Source organism: Ursus americanus, chromosome 19, assembly GCF_024610735.1.
Source record: "Ursus americanus isolate L20-20 chromosome 19, mUrsAme1.1.p, whole genome shotgun sequence".
Lineage (NCBI taxonomy): Eukaryota > Metazoa > Chordata > Mammalia > Carnivora > Ursidae > Ursus > Ursus americanus.
In genome coordinates, this window is record NC_142145.1 from 54280201 (window position 1) to 54303459 (window position 23259).

The 23259-nt window shown below is 43.1% G+C and overlaps 1 protein-coding gene across 2 annotated transcripts in view; it reads right to left on the bottom strand.

Moving 5' to 3' along the window:
• LAMA1 (laminin subunit alpha 1) overlaps positions 1 to 23259 on the bottom strand; it is a 159295-nt gene that overhangs the window by 130203 nt on the left and 5833 nt on the right. For both annotated transcript variants that reach the window (XM_045781938.2, XM_087869967.1), the window contains exons 2-3: positions 682 to 852; positions 376 to 488 (exon numbers count right to left, since the gene is read on the bottom strand). In XM_045781938.2, the coding sequence (XP_045637894.2) occupies positions 376 to 488; positions 682 to 852 (284 nt within the window). The remainder of the gene's footprint in view (positions 1 to 375; positions 489 to 681; positions 853 to 23259) is intronic.

Genomic DNA, 23259 nt, shown 5'->3' on the forward strand with positions numbered 1-23259 from the left:
TGATAACAGAAAGACAATAACCTCAAAAGGAACTGCGTGTGTGGTCCCCAACCCCCAGGGTGTCTGATGACATGTGACACACAGCCTGACAGAGAATCCTGAACAGCTGAGCATGCCCTGCTGACACAGCTTCCCAGAACATCAAACCACATGCAAACAATGTCACTCATCTCTTCACAGATACCTGGGAATGATAAATGTGACAAGAAACGATACCGTGGACTACTTCCCTGCATCGCTTGAATTCACCTGGTGGGAAAACAGTCTGACCAGAATGGAAACATGTTCAGAAACAAGCCAGACTCTCCTGAAGGTCATCAGAAGAGTACAACTCAGCAACCCAGAGACATTCTTCAGTGGTTCCGCCTGACCTACCTGTCTTAGGTCCAGAGTGATTGTGACCCAGTGATATTCTCTCCCGTTTTGAATACTGGGACTTTGCCACCAGTTATTGGTCCCATCGATTGCATTTGATATTGGATGGCGTTCTGTGAAAAGAAAACACACATGGGTTCCTCTCAGCTCTTGCTTTCAAGTTTTTGACTTCCCAGCTGCAAGGCTAGTGGCAATAAGGAGCAGGGAAGGTGAACACAATGTTCGGGACTCCTAATAGAAGGCTTCAGTCATCATTTCAAGATGTATCAATTCCCAAGGGTCCTTCTGAATAGGAGTGACACTTGCCTTTGGGGTTGGCGCTGTTGGCATCACAGATCCGGCACTGGGCGTTGCGCACGGGGCGACCGGGCACGTGCTCCACGAGCTTGCAAGACATCTCGGGCCCTTGCTCACCACAGGTCGCATTGGTGCTGATGTGAGCGTTGCTGGCAAGATTGAGAATGGCAGGAAACAGCCCTGAAAGTCAGGATTCACCAAATCAGGTCAGTGACTTGAAATCAAAAGAATGAGATTACTTCATCTCACTTTGCTGGTGAATCAAAAATATTTTTAAGTCTAAGCGCTAAGTGAAGGAAGCCTTACACAGAAGCAGCACATAACAGTGGTTTCATTTCTACGAAAACTCTAGGACAAGCAAAACTCATCTACCAGGAAACACACAGAGCAAGAGTTGCAGGGGGTGGGGATTGCCTGTGAGGGGATACGAGGGGACTTTTTGGGGTGATGTTACATTCTATATCTCTCTCTTTTTTTTTAAAGATTTTATTTATTTATTCGACAGAGATAGAGACAGCCAGCGAGAGAGGGAACACAAGCAGGGGGAGTGGGAGAGGAAGAAGCAGGCTCATAGCGGAGGAGCCCGATGTGGGGCTCGATCCCATAACGGCGGGATCACGCCCTGAGCCGAAGGCAGACGCTTAACCACTGTGCTACCCAGGCGCCCCACATTCTATATCTTGATGAAGGTTTGGATCACACAGACATAGGCTGTTATGAAAAATCATAGAAGGCGCAAATCTACAGTTTGAATAGATTTGAGTACTTCACTGTATGTGCATTCTACCTTGGAAACAAAAAAATAATTACAAACAAATATTAACATAAATGCTTAAAAGTTTAGGAGCAAAGTGTACTGATGTCTAAACTCACTTTGAAATGCATCCAAAAGTAAGGCGGGTTGATGGATAGAGATGGAACATGGATACGCAGGTGGTAGAGAAAGAATTAAATGTTCATTGTAGGGTCTAGGTGGGAAGAGAGATGTTCATTGTGCAATTCCTTCCACTTTTCTGATTGAAAATCTTCATAATAAAATGCTGAGGGGAGGTGCCTGGGTGGCTGTTAGTTAAGGTCTGACTTTGGCTCAGGTCATGATCTTAGGGTCCTGGGATCTCGAGCCCCACATCAGGCTCCCTGCTCCGTGGAGAGTCTGCTTCTCCCCCTCCTTCTACCCCTCACCCCACTCGTGCTCTCTCTCTCTCTCTTTAATAAATAAATAAAAATCTTTAAAATAAAAAAAAGTTGGGAAAATAGGTTTTAAGACAAATTTCAAATAGTCCAATGCATGTATCTGCCAATGAAATTCAAACACCTTCCACTTAAAAGAAAGACATCCATTCTCTGCTCGCTTTGTTGCAGTTATCTCTGCTAGGACTCACAAGGTCTTTCCTATAATTTTCTAGGATTTTTTTTCTCTCTCTCTCCTCTTTCATTACTGCCTGCTTTTATTGGTGAATAAAACTTTAGAACACAATAACCTAGGTTTCAAAATTATCTTCAATTCAGTATTAATCTTTGCCTTTGTCTTGAGTGATTTTTATCTCTCAGCAGCTGGTCCAAACTACTCAGAAAACAATTTTTGGATGACTGCGAGAAGCATAACTCCTTTAGGTTCTTTAGAATTTTGGCTTTATCCTGGTGAAAGAAGATAATAGCTGTGAAGGTTCCATAAAGATCCAGAAACGGTGCTGTGCTTGACACTGGAGAGGCATTCTACCTAAATGGACCTTGTGGACTGAGAGAGAGCAATGAAGGGGGGAGTCTTAGCTAAGTGGGGTTTCTCTAATTGACTCGAATTTGATCTTCCAAGATCACAGAAGATAATCTTTTCTTTATAAAGAACATAGAGTCAATAGTACTTCTGCAATATTTTTTTTCCAATGAAATCTGAAAAAGCACAAAGTAATCTTAGTACTAAAGAAGGAATTCACATTCAATTTTTATTTCTTAGGTACTGCCTCATGTTTTCAATGATCTTTTCTATTACAAATATTTTAATCATTGAAATTACAAAATAAAAATGGTTATTTTTGTAATGCTATTCTACTGCATTTAAAACAACAACAACTTACCATCTATCTATTTAAAAAACAACATTTAGGTAGTCTTCCAGAGACTTTCCACATAAAACAGAACTCTCTATTCGTAGTGTCCTATCCCAGCAGAATGACCCTTAGCCTCTCAATGGAAAACAGTAATTGAGTATTTGTGTTTTAAAGCATTATTCCTAACTGTGAAACACAGCACACACTTACGACACATACAATATTTAACGTAACATTATATATATTTTCACTTTGAACTTAAAGTTGGTTATTTTTATCATATTCCTTTAAAGGGAATTCTTTTTTAATTAAAAAGGCTTTATGAAAAAAACAGTTGAATCATTATGTGTAATTATGCAGCTCTGTAAAGGATTATTTTTATCAACCGGTAGTTAAACACTTATATTTACTATACAATCTAGTTCCTAAAGGGACATGTAATTTTGGGGAGTGGTACTTAGATGGCAGGAGGAGCTGATATTTATTCTGTTTGGTACTGAGGTAAATACTAATTTTCTCCATCTTTTAGGACCACACATTATTAATAATCTGGTTCGAATGTATCTTATGAGCCAATTATTTAAAATACAATACGGTTTCAAGCTTTGGTGTTTAATCCCCATAGCTAAAGTGATGTTTTTCTGGCTCCATAGCACATGCATGTATTTAGATTGTAGTACAACCAATTCTATCCATTCCCTTCGCACAGATCAGTCAAGCAAGAGAAAGAAACCAAGGTCATGGGAATTGATTTAGCAATGCATTTCTCTTTCAACAAATAATTTACATGGTAACCTAACAAGTGCTCCCACTTCTTCTTTCCTCTCCCCCTCCAGTTGCTCCCCATCAAGGGAACGCCCCGCTTCCTGCCCAGGGGTCCCTCCCACTCTGGAGAACCTCAATGGCCTTGAGTTACTGGGGGCAACTGGGAGTGGTGAGGGCGCTTGCTCTCTGTACTCAGAAGTCTCTGCCCTGAGTCACCGGGAAAAAGAAGCTCAAAGCTCATGACATAAACTTAACATAATTTGGTTGAACAATATCTCAATTATACTAATCAGCACCTGGTAGGTCTTTGTACTAGACAGGCTTTAAAGAACTTCTGTATTTCCTTACCCTGCTGGTATCCTAAATATATTTGAAAAGAAAAGAAAAATAAATTCCTTCATTAGCATGGCTGAATAGAAAAACCTTTAAACAGCTAATGTCATAAAAATATCCTGGTTGTCTTTCACTAAGACCGAATCTTTCTTCTCAGATAAGCCAGTGTTTAAAAAAAGCTATTTACTAAACATTCTTCCTCACATAATACATTTACTCTCACTTCAAGGTTATAGAATAATCACACTTCCCTGTGGCATATGGACCATATCTGCTAGAAGATGAAAGAAACGCAGAAATGCACACCGGAAAAAGCAGTGTTAAAAATATTCTTTTTTAAAAAGCCCCTCAGGTTGTTGAATCATTTCAAAGACCACTGAAATATTTCAATAAAGGGAAACTACCGGAGCTTCAAGTTGGAGGAGGGATAGGAAATGAAAGGGTAAGAAAGGGCATTGGGATCAAGAACCCAGCAAGAACAAACGTTTGATTTTATGCATAACGATCAAAGGCAGAACGAGGGCTTCATCAGGACACATATGTGGCACAGTTTCCCCCTGTCTGGCCGTGCGCTTAGTAAATCAGACTACCCGTTTTTGTTGAGAGATATTATTTCCTGTGGTTAGTGCCTACTGTAACACTAATCTGTGTCTTTCCCTCGCTCAGAACCCACAATGGAATCATTTCTCCAGCAGTAGCTAAAGGCTTCATGAGGCCAAACTCCACTGAGCATGAAATAAATTCCTTCTCATTCACCAGTAGTTTTTGTTTTAATCCCCTTTCTTCGCAGCCTGAGTACATTTGGCCTTCTTAAATGCATTTCAGGACCATGTTAATCTACTGGAAATTCCCTTACTAATGGGAGGTGAACAACGGCCACAAAGCCGGCAGCCAACAATGCTACTACGCATAATTGCCGAAGGGTTCATCTGAGACACTTCCAGATAGTTCAGGAAGTCATTTTTAGAGGTTCTAGATTTTTTTTTTTCTCGGCAGAAAATATTTTTGCTGCCTTAAAATGGGAATACCTAAAATGTTGAATAGCTCTAAAGCCAATTGCAACAACTTTTTCATCAATATTTCTCAAATGATTCAGGGTCAATGGTTGAGGGCCTTAATGCATTTGCGTGGAAAAGAAGCATGAGTTTTTCCTAATGAGGTTTTTTTTTTCCCCATTTTTGGGAAAAAAAAACACTTTTTTGAGTTCTATAAAATGTTAGTGTATCATGGTATACTAAGCCATACTCAGAATCAATGCAATATTCTGAAAAGAAAATGATTTGCAATTCTTACCTAAGGGATCTATGGTAATCTTGTCAGATCATTTTATTCCCCAGAATAGAATTAAAAATGATGATTACTTTATAGGGTTGAGTAATCAAAGTGGCTTCTGCTGTCAGGAGGTTTTATTTTGAAAAACAATCAAAGCCACTTATTCAATCTTGGAGAAATTTGGAAAGAAAGGAACGTAAATTTCTGAATTGAGAAATTTGTGATTTTTAAGAAGGCATTCGAATTCATTTTGTTCTCCATTTACCCACCTCTCACTTCCCTAATCTTGCCCATTTACCCAACTAAACATCTGTAAATTCATTAGAGAACGCTTGTATTAGAAAGAAACTACCCGGTTGGCCAGCACTCTCTTTGAAGCACGGTAGTCACCAGGGCGAACAATAAAAACCCAGCACCTCTAATAACTACAGATGGCGTTATTCAGAGAAAAACCCTGGGAGCATTTGACGCTATTCCAGGATAATAACATCAAGGTATTCTAATAACTTAATATTCTGAGTTAATAGTATTAAAGTATTCTAATAACTTGAATTTTAGGAAGGTAACATGAATTCATACTCAGTAATGTATCCACATGAGTCCAAAAAAGCAGACGAGAATGTCTGATTAAGTTCAATAAACTTCCAGTGAGAATCTCTTCAGTGCAAAGCACCGAAGCCAGGCACCTCCCTGAGACACCAGGGTGAATGAGCTGGGCTGTTCCTAGCCCCCGGGCTCTCACAATCAGAAGGGAAAGAGAAGCATCTACTCACAGATTCCAGGAAGCATAATATTTCAAATGCAGCAATATTTCAAACCATATTCAAGGAGAGTCTAGAACAAGATAGGCAGTTAGGGATAAGCCAGGCCCACGGATGAGGGTGTGTACTCGGGCAACGACGGGTCTAAAATCCTTTCAGGATTTTGCCGGTCTTCAAATCAATTTCAATTTCCTTCCCTTTGCACATTTCATGTAACCTTGCATGCCCCACTCACCCTTCAGGCTAAGCCCTGGTCTTTCCTGAACCCCAGGCTAATATAAATGTTCTTTCGTCCTGCCCTTAATCAGCAGGCCCCTTCCACACTTCGCATTTATACCAGCTCCCCGCCCCCTCCCATTTTTCTCCCCTTGGTATTCATCTCTGAAAACTAAAAACAACTCTGATCAGTCTGTGAATTACTTCGGGGCAGGACCATATTCTACTTGCCCTACGTTAGCATCTGGCTCATGTGAATGCCCAATATAAAGCCTGAATGGAAGAGTAGATAAACGCATGAAGGAATGTTCTCTCACTTCTGGATTATTACCAATTGCACAGAACCAGGAGCCTAAATCTAGACTCTTCTCCTGGTTCTACCGCTAACTATATGTCTTCAGGCAAACCAACCTCTCAGAGCCTCTATTTCTTCAACTGTTAAAAGAGTATTTTTAAGAGCCCTTTTTTTCTAAATTATTGTGATTCTGAAATTTTACCTTAATGGGCTATCAGGTAAATTTGTCCACCATTATCTCCCACTATTTGGAAAATGAAGTAAGAAAAACTCTTCTCCATTCAAAGTACAGAAAGGCAAAGAGAAGCAATTTGGTAACTCTTTTATCCTTTTGGATAAGAGAACCAAATAGAAATATAAAGTGACTTCCTCCCTCCCTCCCTCCCTCCCTGCCTCCCTCCTTTCTTTCCATCCTTCCCTCCCTTCCTCTTTCCTTCTTTCTCTTTCTTCTTTTACTTCTCTTCTCTTTTCTTTTTTCTTTCTTTTCTTTCTTCTTTCCTTCTTCTTTTGTTTCTTTGGGAGTCACCCCTCAGAGCTTCTGGCTCTCAAGAGGAGTAGGAGAGAAACAAATGATGCTTCATACAACAGTTCTCACAAGCCAGAGAACCCTCAGAGGTTGGCTTGGCTTCTGATCTACGCCTATGGTGGAGCGCTTCCTTGACTCTTGCCTACTCCCCAGTGTATTAATAACAGTTATACAAAAAACGAAGAGTTAGCCATGCAGGGGCAGCAATGTATTTCAATATATTAGGGTTTTTTTGTAACATATTTTTTATACACTTAAAAACATGCTAAGAATGGGTCTGTGAGCTTTGCCAAAGGGGCCCATTGATACCAAAAGGTCAAGAACCCAGGAAGGGAAAGAGCTCTGATTAAAGAGTTGTGAATCGGTAGCTGATGGCATAAGGGACTGTTGGTCTCCTCCCCCCTTCCCTTCCTTCCAGGAATCTAGTTCATCCCTGGACAAAGGCAGCCAGGAGGCCCCTGACCTTCTGATCCCAGAGGGTTGTGAAGGTGAAGTGAGAAGGGCCCTGTCCAAGCCAAGAGTTAATGTCCTGCTCAGGTGCAGTCTCAAGTGACCTGACTGGCGGGGGTGGGGTGGTGGCTGGTGCAGCTCGGGGGCACTGAGTGCAAAATGAGCTCTTAATGTCACCCAGGTTGCCTGGGCCAGAAGGGAAGATGCCTTGAGGAACCTAATGCAAACTTTCATGACATCTTTATCTCCTCCCTCCAAGGGAAGAAAATCACCCTCATAGAGTTATCATGTGATTTCTTACATTGGGAGCTGATCTTTGGAGCTCACATCGGGGCTGAGGGACACATTCATAAATGTGGAGGACTGTGGGCATAGATGAAAGGCAGGGGGAAAGACTGAGGAGGGGTTAAGTTGAAAGTACTTACAGCGGCACATCCCCAGTTCCGAAAATTTGTTCAGGAGGCTGCTTACAAGTTGTGGCAAAATGCATCTTACCTCAATTTTTTTTTTCTAGAAAACAACAGAAACCTACCTATATATTATGAATTACGTGTACATGAGAAATAAGCATAAAGGAAACCGTTTTCCCACTTTTGCTTCTGACTGACCAGCAATTGACAGAGGCTTCTTGCAGCAACGTTTCCTTCCTCTTCTGGTCCTTTCCAGGGAGAAAACTGCAACTATGTTACGGTAACAGGAACACACTATTTAAAGCAACTCTATTTCAAGTCATTTGTCATAAACTAAAAATCATTTTAATCACTAGTAAGTGAACTTGTTTTGTATGTCAAATACTATCATTCCCAGAATGTTTAAATAATATACGATCAAGGCTAACATTGAAATATGCACAAGGCCTGCTTGCTTCGTGTTAAACAGGGCTTTCGTTTCCAATGAGACTTACTCAAAAGTTACCAGTGAGTTATTTTATTTCTCAAAAATCTAACACTTGGGAGTGCTTTTAAATGAAGACGACTTGGGGTCCTCCCTAGGCTTGGAGCCCTTTCAGCTCAAGGCAGCAGCCGGGCACCAGGGAGGGAAAGGCTCCCCGCCCACAGCTCCTCCTCCCTCAAAAGCAAATACTTGGTTTTTGGACTAAACCAATTTAATCATTGATGGCTGTTAGTAAAAGAAAAGCTTTAAGATATTCTAGAGATTCCAAGGCCCTTTCCAGCACAGTGGGGGAAAAAAGGGGGAGGAGTGGGGAGAAGGAGAGAGAGAGAAAGATCCCACGTAATCAGTGAGGGAAAGTCAAACCAAACTCCCAGGAGTTTGACATTTAACACAGTTGACTTTTTTTTTTTGTCTCATGTGGGAAGATGAAGAGAAGTTTAATCTCAGAAAAACCAGAGGGGGTGGTGACCCAAAGACCTTCACAGGGTTTTGCTGAGTTCCATTTCCATAGCAATGGATTCAAGGTGCCCTTGACAAAGACAGAGGTTTTCACTGTAAGATGAATAAGCGGAATGAACCAGCTAGCCACAAATATTGTCAGCAGAAAACAGCACCTCATCAGGATCCCCCCACTCCTCCCACAAAGGCTTGTTTAATGCTTATATTCCATGACACTGTGGGTTTCATTCAGCGTAAAAGTTGAGATGCAGAGCCAAAAACTGTAATTCATTCATCAGGAAGTATTTTTCTCTTTTGCTGCCAGGGGCAACCATTTAAATACTCTACCTGTTGAAAACATTACTGCATTTAGGCAAAACACAAAAGCTCCTCAAACACGTATTTTGAAAATTTCATATCATTCCCACTGCCCTGGAAAGGCACTACCCTTCCCCCCTCCTTCCAGAGCCTTACAGGAGTGAACTAACTTGAAGGAAAGTCAAAAAAGCAAGTATGCTTTTAAGTTGAATATTGACAGCCTGTTGAATTAAAATGCAGTCATATTATATTTTGCTTATATCATGTATAATGTGTATAATGTTTATATCATTTGTTTAAATACCGAAAAACATCAGTTAATTCAACATTTCCCTAAGCAGCCAAACACTTCCAAAAACCATCAACTTTTCTACAAACCCTTCAAAGTCTTCATTACTTCTTCCTCTTTCTTCTGCCTATGCTCTCTTGTAGAGATTTCACTTGCTTCTGCTTTAAAACTTTGGCTCCCTGTTGAGGAATGTGCCTGCAGCCGCTTCAAGGGTGTGAAACCAGCGCCTTCACTCTTGGTTTAATGCTCTGTTGAAACTGTCCTCAAAGTTTTCATGATTTAAAAGAGGGCCCCTATTTTCATTTTGGCCTAGTTCTTCATGTGCCTAGTAGTAGCTTCAATCGAGGACTGTCCTCCCAAGTGTCCCATGTCCCTGATCAAATCATTTGGCATTCAAGTCACCACCTGCAACTGAACAACAGTACAATCACCCCACAGTGGCTGGATTCACCAGATTACAGCTCCTTTTATTCCAGTACATTCCTACACGAACATCTTACACACAAAGAAATCATCTGAGATATCTCCTACCTTGGAGACCAACCGTAGACAAATACATTTAACAACTAGAGTAAACACTCAAATCAAAAGTACACAGACTTAAATTATCTCGGTAGCATTCCCGCTGGGACTGATAATACTGTATTTTCTCGGTTTCAGTACCATTGTTTGTTTCTGAAATCAGGCTACCTCTTTCAATAGATGTATACATTTAATGCGATCATTTCTCTCTCTTTTTTTTTTTTTTTCAATAAGCTGTTACTATGTCGAGGATGTATATAAGAATTTCATTCACTATCTTTCCAGTTCCTTGCCTCACATCTGCTCTTCGCTCAACTTCAACTGGGATTCGGTTCCTGTAAGTCACGAAAAATGCCCTTTTCAAGGGCATCAGCTTCCATGTTACCCAACCCAACCTGCAATTCCTTCAGTTTACTTGACCTTGCAGGAGCTTCTGTCAAAACTGACCTTTCTCTCTTCCTTGAATCGTACCTTCTTTTGGCCTCCATCCTACTACAGACCCTCAGTTCTCCCTCTGTCACAGTTACTGGGTTACTTTCTGCTGGTTATCCTAGAGGTCCCCTCAGGAACTGATTTCCTATGGAAAGCTCAAGATGGCCCTGGTGCATTCTCTTGGGGAAAAGGGGGAAGCAGTGTACTTTCCCAAAAAGTAATCTTGAAAAACAAGAGGAGTAACCTAAAGTATATTGAACTGAGGGCAGACACGTGGGTTTTCTACCTTGTGCGCTTAATGCTTCCTTGTTCAGTATTATTAATCCTAATTTAGATATAATATAAAAAGGCATCACATGTATGGGGCATGAATACATGGGGTCATGGAATTAGTGGAAGCCCAACGTGGCCAAAATAAAACCAGCAGAAGTTTAACAGGGATAGATGCTGGACCTCCACTTCCCCCCACCCCCAGTCCATCAGCAAACACAGCATAATTTTGGCGAAGGTAGAGAAGACATTATGGTCCCTTGTGATAAGTATACACAATATGAAAACAGTACTATGAAAAAAGCTATCATGATCACAGGTTGAAGTAATAATGCCATGCTATTAACGACAGAAGATGACCCTTAGCGTCCACAAATTTGATCATTACTATTTAGCTCTGCACAAGATATTCGACAGCCATTCTGCACTCAACTGTTGAGGGTCACAACAGTACTCTTCCAACTTTTGCATGCACAGATCACCTGGCGATCTCATTAAAAATGCAGGTTCTGACTGCAGGTCTGAGGTGGGACTGGGATGCTTCACAGCAGAGCATCTCCCAGGGGCTGCCATTTTGGATTTGAAAGATTAAATGATCTCTTGGGTTGTTTCTAGCTTGATTACCCTGGGGTTGGCTAGTTCAGCCAAGCCTTGGCACAAAGATCAGCAGACTAGTTAGTAAGATCACGCCTCCCCCAGCACTTTTCTGTCACTATTTAACCCGAACTCCGGACTCCCCATCCGGCATTCAAGTCTTAGAGACACTGGGCAACTATTTCCAGAGGAAATGGGGTGCTTCAGTGAAACAGAGGCTTTTGGCTTACTGTAAAGAGGGGAAAAGTCTTCAAGAGTTCCACAACTAAAGACATAATGGAAGAACAAGGTCAACTGAGCATCAACCAGGGAAATCTATTAAAGCAAACCAGTGGTTTGATTCCTCAGCCCTGTTCTGCCCAAATGATGGTGCCACAGGCCTGGTTCAGTCACAGTGAAAATGCTGCTGTTGAAAACACAGTGAAATGCTTACAACCTAATGTTAAAATTTAAACGAAGGATATTTACACAGCACAGGCTAATTCTGACGGACAGTCACCCTTTAAGCCTGAGTCCCACAGGATGCTGGCATTCTGACCAGGTGTCTTCACAGAGGCCTGCGGGGAGGGCTTTGCACAGGGTGGGAAGAGGTGGGTTGGAGAGGACAGCCTGGCATCTCGTCCCTGGCTGCCTTGGAACCTTGCATTTGAGCTTCCAGGAGAGGGTCCAGGTGACAGAAGGAGAAGGGAGAGTTTTTAGAGCTCCTTTAAAGGCAAAAGCAGGGCCATTCACAGAAGGTGGGGCCAGCTCCCCAGTCTGGTGAAGAAAACAGCTGGAGAGAGGTGGGGAAGGCCAAAGAGACACAGTTCATCACCACGGCAGTACCCTTGAGGCTCTCTCTTTCTTCTGTGTCTTATTAAAATAAGATTTTTAATATCATTATTCTTCTACTTTTTAAGTTCTTCTCCATATCATATTTTATTCTGATAATCTAGGCAAGGAAAGTTATTTGATTTCCACACGTTAGTAATGAAGAAATCAGAACCCAGACTGAACCACATTAACAGATTACTCTCAAATAAACCACATTGACGTAAACCCTCCATAGCACATTTTTGTTTAACGAACCAGTAAAAACCCAACGGCCCGTCTTTACTACACTCTCCACTACAGTTCGCACACATTGCCCATTCTGAGGTTTTTGGTTCGAGTTCAGGTTGCAGGTTCCACACAGAGAGCTTTCCCCTTCCTCAGCCCACCCTTCCCCTGCCCTTCCCTCCCCTTCCCACACCTTAGCACAGACCTCGCTCTGTGTTTCCCCCACTCCTCTGGCTCTCGCCCCGAAGAAGTTGGCAAGTTTAGGGGCCTCATTTGTTTCCAGGAGAATGTCAGCCCTTCTTCCAACTTCTGGGACCATGCTCCCAGGCTGCCAACACAGCACTTCTTTAAATGTGGTGTTCATTTCCTCATGGGGACTGCATTTCCCACAGAGTTCCCTTTCACTTGCCTGTGTGGACAATCACTCAGACTGAGGATGTCCACTGCGATTTGACTCACGAGGAGCACATACTTAAGTATACATGGTAACTAGTATAATATCCGAAATTTACTTTAAGATACTTCAGTATAAAGAGTGATAGTTTGTGTGTGTGTGTGTGTGTGTGTGTGTGTGTGTGTGTGTGTGTGTCTTAGGTTAAACTACCCAGATGCTACTAGTGTTAAAACTGGTGAGGTACCTCCCAGGGGTAATCAGCTGGTACTCCGGTCAGGAAGACTGCTCATACTCCAGACGTGCCCACCATACTGTCTGTCATCTCTCTCCATCAATACCAGCATTTTGCTAATTAGCAAGAAGAGTATCAGAAATGGGTATTAGGAAACCTACTGACTTGTTAATGGCATGATAATAGGTAATAGAAATGGACTCTCACTAGAGACATTCATGGTGGTCAAGGTAGCCCTATATACATTAAAATCTCTTAGAGAAACTTCTAGCTATAGCACAGAAAAGAGGTTGACAAATCCTCCCCCTGAAAAAAAAAATTATGTATTTGCACAAAATGCTTAAAAATAACCATTTCAGGACTCTGAACTCAACCAAAGACCAACAACACATTCAGATGCCGTTCTTTACGCAAAGCTGCCCAGGTTTCAGGTAAGTGGGTGAGATCCCCCCGCTGCCTGGGCTGCTCCCCTGACCCGGCTCCACCCTGACCCGGCCCCCAGCCGCTGCACGGGATTACAAGGCAGCGCCAGCATGGGCTTCTGCAGGCTCAGGGCAGGGGCCTGACCACTGCCTCCATTTGGAGCAGAGAGTGGAAACACAATGTTGTCAGAAAAGTAGTAAATTCAGTAGAAAACGAATAAACGAATAAATGAATGGGGATCACTTAAGGCTCTGCTGGCCTGTCCCGGGGGGGCAAGTCCCAGAGGGGCAACCTACAGACAGCTGACCAGCCAAACACATAACAGTGATGTTCTGGAACCATGAGTGCCAAACAAGGGCTGGATCGGCTCTCCATAGGTCCCCGGTTTTTTTTATTGGAAAAGAAGAAAACAGGAAAGAATTTAGCAAAAGAATTAAGACCAAACACACTGAAAACTACAAAACACTTTGAGAGAAATTAAAGGAGACCCAAATGAATGAAGAGAGCTCTTTTTTCATCGGAAGGAAGACTCAGTACTAACAGACAGCAATTCTCCCCGCACTGTTCTTAGATTCAGTCTCCGTCCTATCAAAATCCCAGTCGGCATCTTTGGTAGAAAGTGACAGGCCGATACTAATGGAAATGCAAAGGACCTGGAACTGTCAAAGCCATTTAGAGAAAAGCAAACAAAATTGAATGTCTTAAATTACAGATTTTAAAACGTACTGTAAAACCAAAGGAATCCAGACAGCATGGTGTTTGCATGAGCGAATACATATCAATCAATGGAACAAAACAGAATCCAGGAATACACGCTTCCATTTATGGCAAATTGATTTCTGGCAAAATGCCAAGGCAGTTTTGTCTTTCCAACAAATGTTTGGGACCACTGTATGTCTACGTGCAAAAAAATGAATTTAGGCCCTGCCTCCTCACCATGCATAAAAGTTAACTCAAAATGGATCACAGACCTAAATGTAAGAGCTAGACTTGAAAAGTTCCAGAAGAAAATAGAGAATAGAGGAGAAAATCTTTGTGACCTTGGATTGGGCAAAAAATTCTTAAATATGACACCGAAAAAACAATCCATAAGGGGAAAAAAAGTTGATAAGATGGACTAAAAAAAAAATGGTGGTACAAAACACACTGTTAAGAAAATCTAGGGCGCCTGGCTGGCTCAGTTGGTAGAGCGTGTGACTCTTGATTTTGGGTTTTAAGTTTGAGCCCCACATTTGGTGTAGAGATAACTTAAAAATAAAATCTTAAAAAAAAATCTTAAGACAAGCCATAAACTAAGAAAAAATACTTTCAAATCACATTTCTGATAAAAGACTTATATCAAGAAAATATGAAGAACTTTTATAACTCAATACTCAAAAGACAGAAAACCCAATAAAAACCAGGCAACATATTGGAATAGGTATTTTTTAAAGATTTATTTATTTATTTGAGAGGGAGAGAGAGAGTGCACAAGTCGGGGGGAGGGGCAGAGGGAGAGGGAGAAACAGACACCCCGCTGAGCAGGGAGCCTGATGCAGGGCTTAATCCCAGGACCCATGAGATCATGAACTGACCCGACACCAAGAGTTGGACACTTAACCAACTGAGCTACCCAGGTGCCCCTGCAATAGATATTTTTACCATGGAAGATATGTGAATAGCTAGTAAGCATAGGAAATATGCTCAATAAGTTATTAGGGAAATGCAAGTTAAAACTCAAAATGCCACTTAACAGCCACTAAAATGATTACAATCAGAAAGACAACAGGTCGTGTTGGTAAAGATGTGGGATAACTGGAATGCTCATATGCTGCTGATAGGAATGTCAAATTGTACAGCCACTTTGGAAAAGAATCTCATAGCCTCTTTAAAAAATTAACATAAGGGGCTCCTGGGTGGCTCAGTCCCTTAAGCATCTGACTCTTGATTTCAGCTCAGGTCATGATCTCGGGGTCATGAGATTGAGCCCCATGTCTGGCTCTGTGCTCAGGGCAGAGTCTGCTTGGGAGTCTTTCTCTCCCTCTCCCTCTGTTCCTCCTCTCCCCTGGCTCTCTCCCTTTTTCTCTCTGTCTCTCTAAACTAAAATAAATAAATAAATAAAATCTAAAAAAAAATAAATTAAATTAACATAAACTTACCATAGGACCTCTATTCCACTCTTAGGAATTTCACTCAAGAGGAATGAAACACGTCTACAGCAAGACCTGAATGCAAGTGTTTATAGCATTATTCCTAATAGCCCCAGAATGGAAACAATCAAAATGTCCATCAACTGGAGACTGGCTCAAAAAATGGCTATCTACACAATGGAATAATATTCAGCAAAAAAGTATAACAAACTCCAGATACATGGCACAATCTAGATGAACCTAGAAAATATTATGTTAAGAGAGAGAAGATAGACACAGAAGAATACATACTGCACGGCTCCATGCATATGAAATTTCCAGAAAGGGCAAATCTAAAAGTACAGAAAGCAAGAGCCGAGGTGAGGGTGGAGGTGGGGGCTGAGAGCAAATGAGCATAAGGAAGCCTTCTGAGGTCTTGGAAATATTCCACACCAGATTGCGGGGACAACTGTACAACACTCTAAATTCACTAAAAACCATTGCACAGTTCACATCGAATTGGCAGGATTTTATGGTATGTAAATTATACCCCGATAAACTGTTAAAACACGTCGGAGTTTCTCCTCACCCTTACAATGTACAGGATATAAAATCATGCAGTCTGCAGCCTTCATTCTGACAGATGGGGATGCCACCTGAGGGTTGATCCCTCAGATGTCCTGGATCCAGACACGTTTAAGGCAGGGTGCGTATTGCCTGATGCTGATTCAAGGGAGAAGTCTGCACACCCAGAAGGACAGAAAGCTGCAACTCTATCAAATTCATTGCATATGGCCTATGACCTCTTTTGGACCTGACTGCTGATTAAGGTGTGTTAATAATGTGTAATGTGTAAGCTATGCACTTGACATCACCTGGTGGGTTAGGTTATAGGGGAGCAGTGAGTCCTCATGAACCTCAAACCTCTCAGTGGGTACCATCATTCACCAAAAAAAAAAAAAACAAAACAAAACAAAACAAAACACTAAGCATTTTGTATAACAAAATTGGCTTAAGTCAGTTGGTAACAGAAACAAAGTGATGTTTATTTTCTTTACTAGCTGATTCCTTCAAATATCATTTTGGAAATATCTTCCTATTCAATTTGAAACTATTTCATTTACAGAAGACTGTTGCATGTACAAATTTTCAGGGACATCTGAGCACCTAAATGAGGCATATCTTAATTCAGTCAATTCTAATAACGAAAAAGAAACCAACAAAGTTGGAAACCACTAAAGACACAGGAGATGTTATGCTCATATTTCTAAGGAGAATAGGCCATTCTTTCACTCAGTAATAAGTGATTTTTATCAAACAAAAATCCATCTGTAACATAAATTCTGTATGCCTTTGTTCTGTTCCTGAGAAGAGAAGGACGGCTTAGCTCAGAATGCCTGCAGGAGAAGAGCTGTTCTTCCACTTAAACAGAGTGCTCGAACGGCTGGCAGGTAGAACTCCTTAAAAAAAAAAACCCTCAATTATGAAAATACAACTACAAGAGCTAGTTAACAAATGCCAACAAGGTAAAGTCACGCACCATACAGTATCCCGAAGTCGCTCTTTACAAGGAAACCCCACTGCAGTAGAAATGTAGAGGTGAATCCGAGTTCTCGTCCTGTTTACAGCGATATTACTCTAAAGCAACAAGCAGAATTGTATTGGTGTTTGAGGCCTTCAGAAGCAAAAATCTCTCCCAGATCGGAACCGGGAGCACACTCAGTGGGATTCGTTGGGTATTTCTCATGCTCATTTGACTACAAGCACTGGGGGTGCAAAAACCACTCATCACCAGTGTGTGGAACATTCTAGAAATGTAAGTACTTGTTGACTGTGTGCGTGAATACATTGCTGCCTTGAGATGCTTAGATGTTAGTGGCTCCAAATCCAGAAATAAGATTTTGTTCAATAAAATCAGGGTTTTAAATCTGTATTAATATCCACCATCAGCCATTGTTTTAATTATAAAAACATAATCCATGTTTTCTTTGTGCTGAATTGTAGGCGGGAAAAAAAACCAAATCAATAATCTTTTCCAGTTATTCAGCCCCTCCTGATTACCAGACTCTGCGGCTCTTCTCTCTCCATATTTGGATGCTACCTGTGAGCAGGGAAAGCATCTAGACTTCTCATTTCCACCGCTAGGTGGTCCCTGATCACGTGTTCTGGAATGTGAGCTAAGGTCTTGATCCCAGAAATATTGGTCCACCCTCTGGCCTTGTTTAATTACCTGAATTCTTCCTCGTTCCTGGTGCTGGAATCCCGTCACCTGGCCTTCCTGAGCTGGCACCCTGTCCTCTCCCTGCCACTGCTTCCCAGGAGATGATCACTCAGCTTAGTGACTTCCTTGACCCCAACTGCCTATCTGCGGGGATTCCCTCAGCAATGCCCACTGGATTCCTTTCTACTCCTGTTGCTTGTCTGCACTGGGCCTTCCATTCACACACCCAACTAGTATTCACAAAATTGACAGGAAATTCCAGGCACTGTGCAGGCGATTGGAAATAAGAACTCTCTGCCCTCAAGGAGAGATAGGCAAGTTAACAGTTACAAAACGACGGACGTGCTGCAGTTGTATAAACAAATTGCTATGGCAACAAGCAGGTGGAAAGCCCGAATGATGGGGTGGAACAGAGCACGTCAGAGGGCCACAGGGGAAAGAAACGATTTTCCATGGACTGTGTGTTCAAGGCTCACAGATGCAGCTACCACGTCGCATTGTGGGAACCGGATATCTCAGAATGGACAAAATAGGGTTGGCAGTGGGAGAAGAAGCCATGGAGGGGTCTGAGCACAGAAGGCCCTGGAAGTCCTGCTCACAGAGAGTGAGAAGCCGTTCAACAGGGGTGGGTGACACGGTCAACTTCATGGTCCCTAAATTCTCGGGGACTCTGGATACCAACAGCTTTCTGGGCTCTTACCGGTCACATGAGACTTCAACTCAGCACCTGCGGCTGGGCTGGTGCTTCCAGCAGAATTCTGCCCCCCCACCCCCGCCCCGAAGATGAGCCCAGGTCCAGACTGGTTCTGGTAGTCTGCGGTTAGTTAGTACAATTCCTTCCAGGTACCCTGAGCTGGGAGCTGGTCTGCAAGGTCAGTACAGGGGTGTGTGTTTGGCATGCATATATGTGGGGTATGTGTGGAGGGAGTGTGGTGGGGGGGGCAGTGCTGGGGATGGAGAAGGAAGAATGGCTCTTATTTTTTTGGGTGGGGCCAGAAGGGAAATAATAAGCCAAACATGGGGGGGGGCAACTTCTGAAGGAAGGCAGGAAAAGCAGTGCACAATGGATCGTCAATTAAAGACAAGATCCGAGGATAGGAGAAGTAGGTGGATAAGGACAGCTAGACTTTGTAGTCACCCGACCTGAGGTGAAGATTAGATCCATAGAGAAGGAGGCAGCCCAGATAAACCCAGAGAAAAAGATACAGTGGCGTGTCCCTTTAAAGGGGTTGGGAGGCAGGGACACGGCACCGGATAATGCCTATATACGGACTGGATTTACTAAATTTTGGACAAATCATTTAAAGAGTGAAGAGTAATCCAATCGACCAACCACTCAACCCTACAAGGCCAGATCTTATCCCCAGATAGGAGCGACTGTAAATGTCATATTTCCTCAGAAGGGGTTTTCATGAAAGAAGGGTGTTTATAGGAGCCAACGTCAGCAAACAGAGGTTGAAACCGCGCTCACGTAACCAGAATCGCAGCAGTTAATAAACATCAGCTGAGCACTTGCCAGTGACAAACACCCGTCAAGGGACTCCTGAGACACAAAGAAGGACCTGTCTTTCTCTGAGCCAATGTTAATCACATAGGCTGAGAGTCCAGGGACCCCTCACAACTTTGAGGTGTGTAGAAGCACCCCCGCTTCCCAGAGGAGTGGGAATGGCATGAAACAGACATGAGGCGAGCAAGAAGGGTACTTGGGTCTGAGCGCTTGGTCACCGCACAAGGCGTTAGCCTCCAGGCGACAGCAGGCTCAGTGGGTCAGCGCCCCATTCTGCCCCCATGGGTAAGGTAGGGGCTACTACCAGGCACTGCATCTTTTCCAAGTCTGCGTTGCTGGGTGATCGCATCACCGACACAGCAAAGTTTATGATGTTCACTTAGCGGCTCTCAACCCTGGCTGCACCGCGGAATCTCCTATGGGGAATTTTTATAAACTAATTTCTTTAGATTTATTCATTTACTTTAGAGAGAGAGAGCATGCAGGGGGTAAGGGCAAAGGGAGAGGAGAGAGAAACCCAAGCAGACTCTGTACCAAGCCTGGAGTCCGATGAGGGGCTTGATCCTAGGACCCTGAGACCATGACCTGAGCCAAAACCAAGAGTCAGAGGCTCAACTGACCACACCACCCAGGCGCCCCTCCCGTGGAGCACTGGTAAAGTGCAAATGACCGAGTCCCACCGCAGAGCACATAAATTCTACTCCCTGGGGGTAGGAACTGGGCATTGATGTTACTAAAATCAAATGTGCAGCCTGCAGAGGGAGCCTCTGTACTAACTGTGCCTCTTCCCCGGGGAGCATGCTAGTCCAGCAGGTGAGACCCGCGTTTCCCAGAAAAGGAAAGAAGCCCAAGGAAACAGACATCACCTGACAGGTGTTTGGTGTCGAAGCTGCTGCTGTCACTGCAGCTACTGCTGACCAGCTCTGGGCCTCCCCACCTCCTGCCTTTCCCTGCTCCACGACTCGGCCTCCTCGGGTCAATGTGAACCTACACGACTATAAGTAAACAAAAGATAGATGGTAACACCCATGATTGAGACTTTGATCCTTCTATTTCTGCTCTGCCCATATTTCTCATGGAGAACTTTTTTTTTTATATGCATTTTTCAATTCTGTGGACTTCAAAAACAAGTCCACCAAGAATGCAAGGAATGCAGCTGAGAATGGGGTCTTTAAGACACACTAGCATTTGTACATCTCTGACTCAGTGTCCCGAGATATGCTCCCTGCATGACGAATGAATGAGCAAACACAGGGACAAAAATTAGAAAGATGGAACAGAAACAATCTCACAAGAAAATACTACGCCCAACTCGAAGAAGGTATTAACTATTTAAAATGTCAACTCTCTTTAAGAAAAGCAATGGAAGCTTCCAACGGCATTTCACATGTTAGTGTATATATCGAACTCCCTCCACCTGATGCTTCTAGGACAAAAGGATGCCCATGAATCCAGGAGTGCAGTTGCTAAGAATTGGAAAAAACTAGATTGTGTATAAAGGTAGTGTTTGGGTGAAGGAGGTCAGAAGGCACAAACTTCCAGCTATATTTATATAAATATTATATATTTATTATATATAATTACATACACAAGTCCCGGGGAGGTAATGTGCTGCGTGGTGACCACAGTTAACAATACTGTGCTGCATATTTGAAAGTTGCCATAAGGGTAAATCTTAAAAGTTCTCATCACAAGAAAAGAAAATTGTAACTACATATGGGAATGGATGTTAACTACACTTATCATGGTGAGCATGTTGCAATATATACAAATATTGAATGATTATTTTGTACACCTGAAACTAATATAACGTAATATGTCAGTTATACCTCCGTTGAAGAAAAATGCCAGAATTACAAGTTCAGAATAAAGAAGGGGCTGGAAGGCTAGACAGGGGAATTTATAGGGTAGGAAATGAGTGCTAGCCCACCCTAGGACACAGTTAACAGGAACAAAGGTAAGCCAAGTGGCAGAGAGAGCTGTGGAAATAACTATTCCAACTAGAAACCCGAAAGAGTCGGCTTGAAGACCAACTAGGAAGTTGTGCTTTTCAAGTCCTTGTGCCTCTGGTTACCAAAATGGGAATAAGGGTTTTTTGAGACACAGATTCCAGATCCTATGTTGCCCTGGGAATGCTGGTCCCCTCGGGTGAAATGAAATATAGGGGGGTAGGGGAACTCACACCCAGAGCAGGGCCAGGACCCAGGGCTGGGGTGGCAATGCAGGGGCTGGGTAAGGCTTTAATGGCTGTCAAGCTCTGGAGCCTTTGTGAGCGGGACCACCCTCCTCCTGCCAATGGCTCAGGTCCGAGCTAAAGAACCCTCTTCCCTCAAGTTATCTGTGTATTACTAGAAATGCAGGGAGCTAAGGTTTTGGTCTTTGCAAGAAAAATACCCTTCTTTTGGACCTTGACTTACAGAATTCTAAGCAAGCCATCCTAAAGAGGACCAGACAGCATCTTCTTTATTGTTAGAGAGTATTTCCTGAGGTTTCGGCAGGAAGTTAAGGAGCAATGGGACAAGATGCAGGAAATACTTCAGGGAACGGGAGCATTTTCTATACTTGCTCATGGATCTAAATTTGACATTCCCACCAGCACGCAGGAGGCTCTTTGGCACAAGAATTTGAGCCACACCGCCTGCTGGGCCGACAGCTCAGACTTCAAAGCTAGCTCAGGAATGAAGAGATGCAAACTTCAATCCCTGACTTATCACAAAAAACAATGCAAATACAGAAACAGGCCAGTTGGTTGAGGCCATAATAACAAGGCTGGCCCGGGGCAGTAAGCTGCAGGCTGGGCATGGGTGGTCAGGCTAGGTTCTAGGTAAGAAACGGGGGTGCAATTCAGGTAAGGAAGTAACATGGACAAATCACGCAGCTGGAAGTCCATCTACCACTTGCAGTCAGGGAGGAAGGAGGCGCTCCGGATAGAGAAAGGCGTGGCTAAGGCTGGGTAGTCCTGACCGAACAGGAGGGATACTGGAGGGCCACAGCGGTGGCAGGACTAGAACTGGATTGGATGAAACAGGGGGCCCAGGATGAAGGCAGAGCTCCAGCAGTATTGGCCTAGCTGCAGTGTGAGACCAGATTAAGAGAAAGCGTGCGAGCATCAGAGACTTATTACAAGTGGCTGGTTATAGGGGCGCCTGGGTGGCTCAGTCAGTTAAGTGTCCAACTCTTGGTTTCAGCTCAGGTCATGATCTCAGGGTCCTGGGATCAATACCTGGGCAGGCTCTGCACTGGGCATGGAGCCTGCTTAAGTAAGATTCTCTCTCCCTTTCCTTCTGCCCCTCCCCCTTTCTCTCTAAAAACAAACAAACAAAAAAGTAGCTGGTTATAGTCAATTCAGACAGCAGGTGACAGTTGTCATGGTAACAGGGCGAAACAAAAATTTTAAAAATCAGGGAATTTTTTTAAAGGAAGGAACAAAAAATCAGGGGGACAATTTGGATAAGGAGACAAAAAAATGTAAAGGAAGACAAAGCCAAGGGAACAGAAAGAATATCATGAACTGGGGGAAATCTGGAGGGAAGGGTTGGAGCAAGTTCCCCTGGCTGGGCCCGAGGTAACAAGATAATCACTTTTTGTTAGTAAAATTCTGTCACTACAAAAAGCTTGGAAGACATTTAAATGCGTGCTATATAATAATGAGCATTGTTACGGGAGGGTTTTTCCCCCCGGAATGTTCTTTTCTAACTACAAATGATGTGCTGGAATGCAGCATCTTCTTTACTGTCATGATTTCCTGAGGTTCTGGCAGGAAGTTAAGGAGCAATGGGACAAGATGCAGGAAATACTTCAGGGAACGGGGAACGGGCAACGAGGGCATTTTCGACACTGGCTCATGGATCTAAATTCGGCATTCCCACCAGCGCGCAGGAGGCTCTCCGGCACAAGAATCCGAGCCACACCGCCTGCTGGGCCGACAGCTCAGACTTCAGAGCTAGCTCAGGAATGAAGAGATGCAAACTTCAAGTAGTAAATTCAGAAAAGCAAGAAAAACAAAAAAGGGCACATACAAGCTGAAGCCAGGATCTTACGTATTTCCACACACCGAAGTTTCTGGATGAACTCTCTGAGATAAATGCTTACCTAGGCAAGAATGTCATCCATCGGGCTGATTGGGATTCTCACCGCCTCCATTGTCTGTCTCCTGCCCCCGAGCAAGACACACAATCGCTGGGAACAAGTTAACCCGAAGAGAGCTCTCCTGAGCCAGCCTTGAAAACACAAAGACTCAA